We start from the raw sequence: 11,965 nt of genomic DNA on the forward strand, positions 1-11,965 counted from the left end.
TTCTTTCTCTGTTATTTTTCAAAGACATTTTTATGTTTGCTTAACAACCCAGAGGAGATTATATTCAGAACACATTCTTCCTTTGTACTATTATTTGGAAGGAATCTTGTATAGCATAAGTTGACTATATTTCTCACACTGCTTTTCCTAAAGGTATTTTATGTAATAAAGAACAGCAAAGCTGAATATTGGAATTTGCTTTAGAGGAAACCAGGGATAGAATCGTAAACTGGTATGGGGCCATTTTAGCAATCAATACTAATCCTTTGTTCAGTGCAAAAAAGCATCACATTGCATAATGGCAAGTTTAAAGGCCAAGCCCTGTCACTTTTCAGTAGTTCCTACCTGTCTGAACATCACAAATTAAGAATGTTATTTTGAAAGCACAAAAGTATTATATGTACGTACATATGTGCGTGTGTCCGTGCATATATATATACATACATATACACATACATATATATATATATATATATATATATATATATATATATACATACATACATACATACATACATACATACATACACACACACATACATATATATGAATGAAAGAAACAGGAGCTACATATTTATTTGAAAACAGGCAGCTTTCTTCAATTATGTAAAATGAACAATAATCTAATAAAACAGGGAACAAAGTGAACAAGAAAAAAAAAATACCAGAAGGAATGTAACACTAACTCAAAACAAGGAGAAATGAATAATTCACAGGTAGTCCTTGATTTGTGATCCACAGTTCACTTAGTGACCATTTGAAGTTACAACTGAAAAAAGTGACTTATTACCATTTTTCACTTATGACTATTGCAGCATCCCCATGGTCACATGATTTACATGAAGATGCTTGGCAACTGAGTCACATTTATGAGGTGGGGTCATGTGATCATCTTCTGCAACCTTCTGACAAACAAAATCAAGGGGGAAACCAGATTTTCTTAACAATTGCGTTACTAATTTAACAACTGCACATTCACATTCAACAAAAGTGGCAAAATTCACTTGACAAATTTCTCACTCAGCAACATAAATGTTGGGCTCAATTGTGGTCGTAAGTTGAGGACTACCTATAATTAGACTACTTATAATTCACTTTTGGAAATTGAGTTTTAGATATTTTTCTACATATACTTACTCCTTTGATTCCCGGGTCTTTTTAGTAACATGCTGTACCAGAGTGTCATAATTCGAACCTTCACCCTGATTTTGGGCTGAGGTACATTTTTCAGTTTCTTCTTCTATTACGGACCCCAAGATGTTACTTATATATTCTCTAAGATATTTTACAAATTCATAGCTGTAATAACAATTAAAATGTAAAACATCATGTTTAATGTCAATTTGTTTTTAATAATAAACATATTTCATCAAGCGATCACAAGAATATTCTATTAACTATGGTAAAGAGTACATGGACATTTTGGAAGAATTTCAGAAGTGAAGTGAAACATTAAATTCAGACATCAAATAGCATCTGAGACCAGTATATCAACTCAAAATGTTCAACACCTTTTTCCCTAAAGAAAATTATTGTTTAGAGCAATCTCTGGGCCATAGCCTATTTGGACTTGGGCCGCACGAGTAGCTGGCCAGAGTGTGCGTGCATTTGCAGCTCAACTTCTGTAAGCGGCGGGCTGACAGGCAGTCGCACACATACATGCTGGCCTGCTACTTGCGCAAGCTAAGCTGCATGCATGCACACCAACTTCCCAGTCATGCCAAGTGCTGCATGCACATAGGTACACACACCAGCCTCAGGCTTGGGCAGCCCAGTTCCCCTCCTGCCCCCAGCCAGGCTGCCAGATTAGGGAATCTGATGGTTGGAATAACAGAAGAAGTAAATACAAGGACCCAATGGATACCATATTCCAAAGCTTGAAATATTGCAATTAATATATATTAGGAATATTATTCACAAGAATTATACAGTCCTGTTTTCTTGGCAAAATTTAAGTGGTTTGCCCTTGCCTGCTTACTAGAGCTGACAAAGAATGAATAGCCCAAGATCACCCAACTGGCTTTGTACCTAAAGCAGGTCTAGAATTCCTGGGCTCCTGGTTTCTAGCTTGGTGTCTTAATCACCAAGGAAGAGTTCCGAAGGAAGAGTTTCCCTTTTAAAATTATCACAATGTCACAAAATCATGTCAACAAATTACTTATGAAAGTTCTCATCTGTTTCTTCCAAATGGAGTAGAATCTCTTCGGCACATTCTACAGATGGTGCTCCTGTGATTTTTTCTTTGACACTTTGTAATAACTGTCTGAGCATAGGTTGTAAGAGAGCTTCATCTTCAATAGAAAAATGAGACATCTACAGAAAGAAACACAGAAGCAAAATATGAGTGATCTACCCTGCAATATCTTATTAACCAGCTATGAAGTAAACACAATCTATATGTTGGTCTGTAAATCCTGTGTGGAGATGTTGAAAGTCTATTCTACCCATTTAAGAGTCAGATGAGAGAGACTAGAAATTATAGTTTTTCATTTATAGCTCCATTATCTGGAACATCCTATCTAAGAATTCCATAGATAGCACTCTCTCTTGGTATCAAAGAACATGTTAAAGATGTGATTCTTCAGGAGAGAATGCTTATTGCTTCAGACCATAGTTGAATGTGTGACACATATTGAAGAGTTATAATAGTACATTTAATATACTATTTACATTGAAGGAGAAATTTCCTGACAGTTAGAACAATTAATCAGTGGAACAACTTGCCTCCAGAAGTTGTAAATGCTCCAACACTGAAAGTTTTAAAGAAGAGATTAGATAGCCATTTGTCTAAAATGGTATAGGGTTTCCTGCCTAAGCAGAGGGTTGGACTAGAAGACCTCCAAGGTCCCTTCCAACTCTGTTATTCTCCTCTCCTCCCCTCCCCTCCCCTTTTCTATTCTGTTCTGTTCTATTCTATTGATATATGGCTTTCAGTTTATCATGTGGTTATATTTCATCTTATGCTATAAATTATCTGTACTCCTTTAGGTATAAAAATGAAGTAAATAATTAAAGAATAATATCCTAAAGATTAAAAAGGAAATCACATTTGGACTATCTCTAGACTCAAATATTCCACCTTCTTCTTCTGCAAGGGAGCATAAGGCAAAAGAGGAACCATGTGCCCCAAAAGTGGCACATGGTTCAGGGTGAAAAAATGGAATTAAAAAGGTTACCTACTAGTATCATTTATGTAGCTCCCGTGCAATTCTAAGCCAAACTTCTATGAGTTTACTTATTGCTTCATGATGTCTCAAATACCAAATATTTACAAATAAACTTGGATTCTTAAGCAATACTTTAATTTTTGCCTAACAAGTACATGAAAAGTTGTTCTCAAACTTGTCATAGATACTACCAGTATTAGAATATCAAATTCTCTTAACTTGCTAATAGGGAAGTATCCCAAGTAAAGATTGCTTGTGCTCTTTTTCACTTATTAAAGTAGAATTTGAGGTTCCTTTCCATAAATACCCAATTGATTCCTTGAAGTCAGCATAATTATTTTTATTATTTTGTAAATATAATATTAATTAATTATTGAGAGAGCTTGTCTGATAATATACCGTATTTTTCAGAGTATAAAATGCACCTTTTTCTCTCAAAAAAGAGGGTGAAAATCTGGCTGTGTCTTATACACTGAATACAGCATATTTGGTCTACCGAAATCCTGCTCCCTTTACAAAAATGGATGTGCAGAGAGTTTGGGAGGTTTGCAAAGTGCTCCTGAGTGATGGAGGGGACAAAAAAAAAAAAAGAAGAAGCAAAAAACGGGACATTCCCACCCACCCCCAGCTCGAAGGAGCACTCTACAAGGCTTCCAAAGCTTCTGCATGCCTTTTTTTTTTTTTTTTTTTGCAAAAAATGAGGCATGCAGAGGGTTTGGGAGGCCTGTAGAGTGTAAACTTTTTTTTTTTAATTTACCTCTGCAAAATCATGGTGTGTCTTATACTCTGGTGCATCTTATAGTCGGAAAAATACAGTAGTTAAAGTGCTGGCCTAGAAACCAAGAGATGTGAGTTCTCAGTCTCTTAATCCAATGTGTGACTTTGGGCAAGAAACACACTCTCTCAGCCCAATCCACAACACAGGGTTGTTGTCAGGAAAATAGGAGGGAGGAGTATTAGTTGTTTTCCACCTTGAAATAAATACCCTGTTTCCTCCCAAATAAGCACTCCCCGGATAATAAGCCCAATCGGGCTTTTGAGCATGTGCGCTAAAATAAGCCCTCCCCTGAAAATAAACACTCCCCGAAAATATTGCAACACAGTAGCAGCCATGAGGTGACCACGCTCACCGTCTCCTGCACCTCAAAAATAATACGACCTCCCTGAAAATAAGGCCAAGTGCTTATTTGGGGGGTCAAAAGAAAATAAGACTGTTTTATTTTTGGGAAAACACGGTATAAAAGGTGGGTTAAAATATAATAATTAAAATTAAAATTACTTGATTAAGATTTCACTTATCAACTATCAAAATTTGCTTATTTGTAACTATTAAATGGCAAAAAGGACACCCTCTCTCCCACAAAAATGTAGCTGAATATGTAGTACAATAACTGGAATATATGATCTCGGTTTGCCTCTGGCTGGGAAACAATTAGAATATAATCAAATTGTTTTTACAGCCATGGGTATGGATAATTAGAGTACATTCACCAATTCTTGTTTAAGGTTTGTTGTACTGTATATCCTGTATACTGTATATGAGAATACACACACACACACACAAACAAGTCTGAGGAATTTTATAGGAACATAATTTGGAACTGTTACCTCTTTTTACAGTCTGCCCCAATTGACAGAAATTATAGAATCTGAAAAAATATGTAATACAAAAAGTATTCACTTAACAGAAAATTGAATGAAATTCCTATTTGAGTAAAGCCATACAACCATAACCAGCAATGAGCCTCCTTTGAGAAGGGACTTAGTACAAAATAATAAACTCTACAAAGATCTGAGTTTGCTTCCTGATCATTACTGTGACACATACATGTTGTGGGATGGGGATGGGTGTTGGTGGCAACAATATAAAAGTAATTTGCTTTTGCATTCTTTGGAGATATTACCATTCAGTCTTAGGGGTTGATTTCCCATCTGAGTCTTAATCAAGCTTAATCCTGTTTAGCTTTCCCCAAATCAGCCACCTTTGACTAGTCACTGCCACCTGCTGCCATCAGCCAGCTAATTATATAAAATACCCGTTTTCTTACAAAAAGGCCATAGCTAAATTCAGAGTTGTCCTATTGAGCCCAATAAGACTGCCTTCCAAGGGTACGTAATCACGCACGAAGTATCAAATCATGTGCTGACATTCTCTTGATTTTAGGGGATGAGCTTGGAGTTAACACAGTGTTGGAACAATGATTTATTCAAAACAAGAAATGCGAGATCGGATAAGGGGGGGGGGAGTAAATAACCTGGAGATGGTACAATGCTGGCACATCAGAATCTGCCGCTCTTTTAAATGTATGGATGTAGAAGCATCCCAAGTGCCTGGATGGTTATGGAGCACTGGACATGGGGAACAGGAGAACGATGTTGAAAATGTCTGCAATGCGGATGAACCTATATAGAGTATAAGCAGATTGGATGGGGAATGTTGATTTTCATTAATCTGTATTTTGCCAAGCAGAAGCTTTTTTCAAAGCGGGACCACTCCAGCCAGCAGCCAAGAGTCCAGATCCCAGGAAAATGCCCAGGATTTGAGCGGATCTGACGATGGTGGCAACAGCGGCGGCAACAGAAATGGATGACAAAATAAGCGAAGTACTCAGGAGGAAGAAACAGGGTCAGTGCTTCCCCACCAGAGTCACAAGCATAGACGCCTCATCTCTCTGGTTTCCTATTGGGCCAAGCAGAGTGGGTGAGTGGTCATAAAACATGGATATAAGGATGTTGTTACACCGGAAGTTAAGGGTTTGGGTGTTTAGCTAGCTAGTGTTAAGTGTAGTGGCTCCTCTTGTGCAATAATAATGCTCTGTTCTTCCCCCTCCCCACAAAAACTCCTGTGTATTATATCATTACTGAAAATATGATGGATTTACTGCAGGGTAAGCTCAAGTTTCTGGGTTTCCCTCCCTCTTTAGCCAAATGCTTGTACTGATAATGTTGTAAATATGTATGCTACCAGACTCAACTCTGGGTAGAACACAATAATTTATCCAGGTGGGATGGTGATCAGAAAGTGTACAAAACTTGGATTTTATTTTCCACATAAAGTTTTCTAACCATTAATGTTTTAATGTTTGTTTTTATTCTAGGCTCTTTTACTTTCCTTATGTTGTAAATTGTTTTAGTTTAATATTACATTTTGTAACATCCATTTTACACTCTGAATTCATAAAGAAATCTAACCCTAATTTTAAGTGGAATTACGCCCCAATGGGATTCTCAAGTATTTTACCAGGAAACCTAGATAGAGCTGCTCAAAACACCAGAGACCTCCTAAACATACTGATGCACTATGAATCCATTGGTGACATCCATTTTTCTCTCCAACTTCATGGAGACCTAAACCTAACTCCAAGTGGGTTTGCCCCCAAGGGGATGTTTGCATATTTTCGCAGGAAACGTAGATGGTCATGTTCAAAATGTCAGTGACCGTATAAGCATAATGGTACACAATGAATCTGTTGGGAACATCAATTTTAATCTCCAAATTCATGGAGAGTTTACCCCATGTGGATTTGCCCCAGAATTGTAATTTCCCTTTTATTTTAGCAGAAAATGTAGATAGGGCAGACACAAAACATCAGCGTCCTCCTAAGCATATTAATGCATTACAAACCCATTGGCCATGTCCATTTTACTCTCCCGTTTTATGCAGGCCTAACCCTAACCCTATGTGAGATTGCCTCCAATGGAATTTTCCTGTGTTTTGCCAGAAAACATAGATAGGGCAGGCTTGGAAATTCAGCTCCTCATAATCTTACCAAAGCACTTTGAATCTGTTGGTGACATTCATTTTGCTCTCCAAGTTAATGGACTCCTAACCCCTAAGTCAGTGTTTTTCAACCACTGTGCCGCGGCACACTAGTGTGCCGTGACATAGTGTAAGGTGTGCCGTGGGAAAAACACCCGCCGGGTGTTTTTGCCTCGGGACATCTCTGTGTCCACTGTTCCCTCTAAGGTGCGCGGCTGCGCACGTGGCAAGAAAACACCGCGCAGCCGTTTCAAACTGCGGGCAGTGATTTCTGCCACAGGCTCCCGAAGCTGAGGGGAATAGCTGCTGCTGCCTCCTCCTCCTCCAACAGCACTGCCGGATTTGCCGCCAACGCTGCAGCCGAGGTGAAGCCTCCAAAGCTCCCACAGGCGCCCCCGCCCATGGCAGCGGCGGCGGTGCCTCCCCCTCCGCTCGGAGCACCTCAGCTGGGCTCTGGGTTACCCCTGCCGCCGCCTCCGCCTCCGCGGTTTTTCAGAAGCCATAAGGCCTTTTTCCCTGCTCCCCCCCCCCTCCGTCGCCTTCCTACTAGCTCCCGCAGCCAAATGGCTCCTCAAAAGCACGGCGGAGGAGGAAGGGGGAGGGATAACACGGGGGCCAGCTCAGGTGCTCTGCGTGGAGGCTAAGTCAAGGACTGGCTGTATTGCAGAGGAGCTGGGAGCCACCCAAGGATTTCACGGTGCTACGAGGAGGAGAGCGAGCCTCTGAGCAGCTGCGGGGAGCCTGCCTGGTCAGGGGCGACCTTCGGCTGGACGGAGGGGCGAGGGCTGCCTGGAGAAACAGCGAGGGCCCTTTTGAGCTAGTGAGCAGGAACGTTTGTGGAGCACACCGGTTGTGTGTGGAGGCTCCACGCAGAGCACCTGAGCTGGCCCCCATGTTATCCCTCCCCCTTCCTCCTCCGCCGTGCTTTTGAGGAGCCATTTGGCCGCGGAAGCTAGTAGGAAGGCGGTGGAGGGGGGGAGCAGGGAAAAAGGCCTCATGGCTTCTGAAAAACCGCGGAGGTTGAGGTGGCGGCAGGGGTAACCCAGAGCCCAGCTGAAGTGCTCCGAGCAGAGGGGGAGGCACTGCCGCCACTGCCATGGGCGGGGGCGCCTGCGGGAGCTTTGGAGGCTTCACCTCGGCTGCAGCGCTGGGCAGCAAATATGTTGGTGCTGTTGGAGGAGGAGGAGGAGGCGGCAGCAGCTATTCTAGTGGCGGCGGGGGCTCGTTGGCATCTTCAGTGGCAGCCCTGCCCCCTGTGAAAAAAACCGAAGATAGAGCAGATCCACACAGATGACGTTGCTGCAACATGACTGGAGGAGGAATTCTGGGAGTTGAAGTCCACAAGGCTTAAAGCTGTCAGGTTTGAAGACCCCTGGGGTTTTTTTCCTAAAGGGTGTGCAAAGGTCTTGTAACTTGACAGCTTTAAGACTTGCATGCTTCAATGCCAGAGTTCCTGAGCCAACATGACTGGAGGAGGAATTCTGGGAGTTGAAGTCCACAAGGCTTAAAGCTGTCAGGTTTGAAGACCCTTGGGATTTTTTTTTCTAAAGGGTTAGGGGTGAAAAGGTCTTGTAACTTGACAGCTTTAAGACTTGCATGCTTCAATGCCAGAGTTTCTGAGCCAACATTTTGGTTGCTAAGCAGGACCGTTGTTAAGTGATACTGATATTATATAACACTTTTAATTAAGCGGGTACCTTGAATAAACATAACTTTGAGTTTCAAATAATACTGATTTCATTGCTGTCTTAGGTGACATCTGTGAAAAAAATTCAGGTGCTCAGGCATGAAAATATGCCGCTCAAACACTATACTTTTCTGCTCACACTGAAAAAAAATTAGAGGGAACATTGTCTGTGTCCCGAAAGTTGCTTTCGGAACACAGGGATGCCTCTATTAAGTCCCTGCGGCCCCGCGTTTACTTTAAAAACGCGGGGACCGCCGGGAGGTAGCGCACACAGGGACGTCACTGACGTCCCATGCATGTGCCCATAGCAACAATCGCGGAGGATTCAAGAGAATTACTTTATATATAGTCAATATAGGCACAGAGTTAAAAAATTTTTAACATTTTCTAATGGTGGTGTGCCTCGTGATTTTTTTCATGAAAAAAGTGTGCCTTTGCACAAAAAAGGTTGAAAAACACTGCCCTAAGTGACCCAATGAGAATTTTCCTGGAAACACAGGTAGGGTGGGCTTGGAAAATATGCCCTCGTAAGCATACCGATGTGCTATGAATCCATTGGCAACATTCGTTTTGCTCTTGGAGATCATGGAGAACTAATCATCCTAGGTGCTGACCCTCTAATGCAGTGGCTCAACTTTCCTAATGCCACAACCCTTTAAAACAGTTCCTCATGTTGTGGTGAGCCCCCAACCATAAAATTATTTTATGTTTTCCATATTTTTTTTGAAAATATGTGTTTTCCGATGGTCTTAGGTGACCTCTGTGAAAGGGTCATTCGACTCCCAAAGTGGTCCCGACCCACAGGTTGAGAACCACTGCTCTAATGGAATTTTTCCATATATTTTACCAGGAAACATAGTTAGATGAATCTCAAAAAGTTAGGAGTACTGGTAGCATAGTACTTAGAATGCTGTATTGCAGGCTAACTCTTCCCAAAGTCTGGAATTTCACCCTGACTGGAGGTTGACTCAGTCTTCCATCTTTCCAAGGTCAGTAAAATAAGGACCCATACTGTTGACAGCAATATACTGTCTTTTTAAAACACTCAGGACACCTATGGACATTAAATGTCATTTAAAAATATACCAATTTTCTGAAAAAGTAAAATACTGTGCGTTAGATGCTAAGAAAACTGTACTTTTACAAAAAATAACATTCCTGTTCTGTTTTTCTTTTACAAGATTTTAATATTGCCTCTTATTTTCCAAGATTTTGCTTTTTGCTGTGTCACTGAATAATTATATTGCTGCTACATTTCACTTATTATTATTCTGTTTATTCGCCTTATGGTGTTGTTAGATATTAGATTGCATATAACTCAGTAAAATACCAAGCCACTGATTTTTATCATTTCAACAGATGTTTCTGTTGCATATGGAAAAAGCTATGAGCAAAACATTGCAAATTGCTGATATTTCTTCTTTAACATGTATTAAAGGAAGAACAGAATGCAACAACTACCCTCATTTCAGGGATATATTAACTACAAATAGTACAAAAATGAGGCAATGCATTCTTGAATTCCATATCTTTTGTGAGTTTTCACTGTTAAATTTGCAACAGATGGTGCCATGTTATTGCCATATTGTTTGCCTCTGTATTTTCTGTTCTTCCTAAATAATGGAGAAATAGCATCATCCAGAACTCTGCTTTGCTACTGTGTTTTTAATATGCTTGTTCTCAATGAGTCACTGCTGAGCTAAAATTTGGATGCTTACTTGACAAATCTAGAATGGAAATTTTGGACTGGGAACATGTGGACATTATGAAAAATTATGCTTGCCTACAGGCATATGTCCACATCTGTCTGACTTCCATGTATATTTCTGTCTGTTTTCTATCATGAGATAATTATCTACCGGAAATCACGTGAACTTAGAATGACAAATAAACCAACCTTACAAATAGGCTTTTGAATAACTTACCAGCACACAGTTCTGTGGGAACACATTCCAGGTATTGAATTATCTATCACTGCTTTTTATTTCATTTTCCTGCTTATGTAAAGCCTCATAGCAATAAAATTTGAGCTAGGAAGTCTAATGATCTCTGAAATTCTCTCAATATCCAAGATATTTTAAAAATTACTTTTCAAATCAGCAAACTGAACAATGTTATTCGTATCAAATTGATTTCTATATGTGAATGCATATTGTCAAATTTAGTGTGAAATCCAACCTGTGAGCAAACAACAAAACCTCATGCTTTTCTTTTTTCTGCCTTTTTCCTCCCCCAAATCTTCTTCTGCTTATTGACAGAAATTCCTGGAGTAGATTTGGGTGATGAGTATGTTTTTATTTACACAAAAAGAATACTGGGTTTCCCCACCATATAATTTACTTTTAAAATGGGAGATTGTTTATATTCGACTGGGAATAATGAATGTGGAAACAGATGAGATTTCTTCAGTATAATGTTCCTTTTCGTTTGGGAGAATTATCTTAAATTCAGATACATTTTCCTTTTAGGGAAGTGCATAATTTAAAAAAAAAAACAGGTAGCTTCACTTAACACAGTGGCCTCCAATCTTTTTGATATCAGGGACCAGTTTCATGGAAAACATTTTTTCCACGGACTGGAGGGGTGGGGAGGGAGGAGGATTGCGCAACCTAGATCCCTCACATATGCACTTTACAGTAGAGTTTGCGCTCCTATGAGAACCTAATGCCTGGTGATCTGAGATGGAGCTGAAGCTGTGATGCTAGCACCGGAAAGCGGCTGCAAATACAGATGAAGCTTTGTTTGCTTGCCTGCCATTCACCTCCAGTTACCGACCTGGGACAGCTCTCCTTGCAGGGCCGCCGCCGCCATCCCAGGACTGAGGATGGCTTCTTCTGTGGCTTCCAAACCCCGGAAGTCTGCTGCCGAGTCTTCCGGGAGCCGGGACAGAGAGTCTTCCGGCAGTGGTCCTTCTGGGAGTGGGTTTCCCGCTCTATGGTTGTAGGCCGGCTGCTGGAAGACTCTCTGCCCCGGCAGCAGACTTGCGGGGTTTGGAAGTCGCCGAAGAAGCCATCCTCAGAGCTGGGATGGCGGCGGCAGCGGCTGCGTTGGTGTCGGTGTCCCTGCAGGGAGAGGTCCAAGGTCGGGGGAGGCGGAACAGGCGCACGCGCAGCCCCCCCCTCTCCAGCCGGACAGAGCGCCACTCACCGACCCAGCGGTATCCCGAAGGCGCCAAGGCGCGCGAGCACCTGTTCTCCCTCCGGCTCCCGAGGAATACCGCTGGTCGGTAAGTGGCGCTATGCCTGGCTGGAGAGGTGGGTTGCCGGGCGGCTGCCCTCTTGCGAGCGGGCTCCCGAAGAGCCTGGCGCGGAGACGGGAGGACGCGGATGGAAAAGTGACTCGCCGAGATGG

General features: G+C 41.5%; 1 protein-coding gene across 4 annotated transcripts in view; it reads right to left on the bottom strand.

The window, feature by feature from the left end:
* Positions 1-11,471, bottom strand: part of LOC116506985 (protein broad-minded-like) — a 93,007-nt gene extending 81,536 nt beyond the window's left edge. For all 4 annotated transcript variants that reach the window (XR_004255121.1, XM_032214885.1, XM_032214886.1 and 1 more), the window contains exons 1-3: positions 11,390-11,471; positions 2,159-2,313; positions 1,138-1,299 (exon numbers count right to left, since the gene is read on the bottom strand). Coding sequence is in view for 3 of the 4 variants with exons in the window: in XM_032214885.1 (XP_032070776.1) it covers positions 1,138-1,299; positions 2,159-2,313; positions 11,390-11,425 (353 nt within the window). In the remaining variant the exon portion in view is untranslated. The remainder of the gene's footprint in view (positions 1-1,137; positions 1,300-2,158; positions 2,314-11,389) is intronic.
* Positions 11,472-11,965: the final 494 nt, after the last annotated feature.

This window comes from Thamnophis elegans, chromosome 4, assembly GCF_009769535.1.
Source record: "Thamnophis elegans isolate rThaEle1 chromosome 4, rThaEle1.pri, whole genome shotgun sequence".
Taxonomy (NCBI): Eukaryota; Metazoa; Chordata; class Lepidosauria; order Squamata; family Colubridae; genus Thamnophis; species Thamnophis elegans.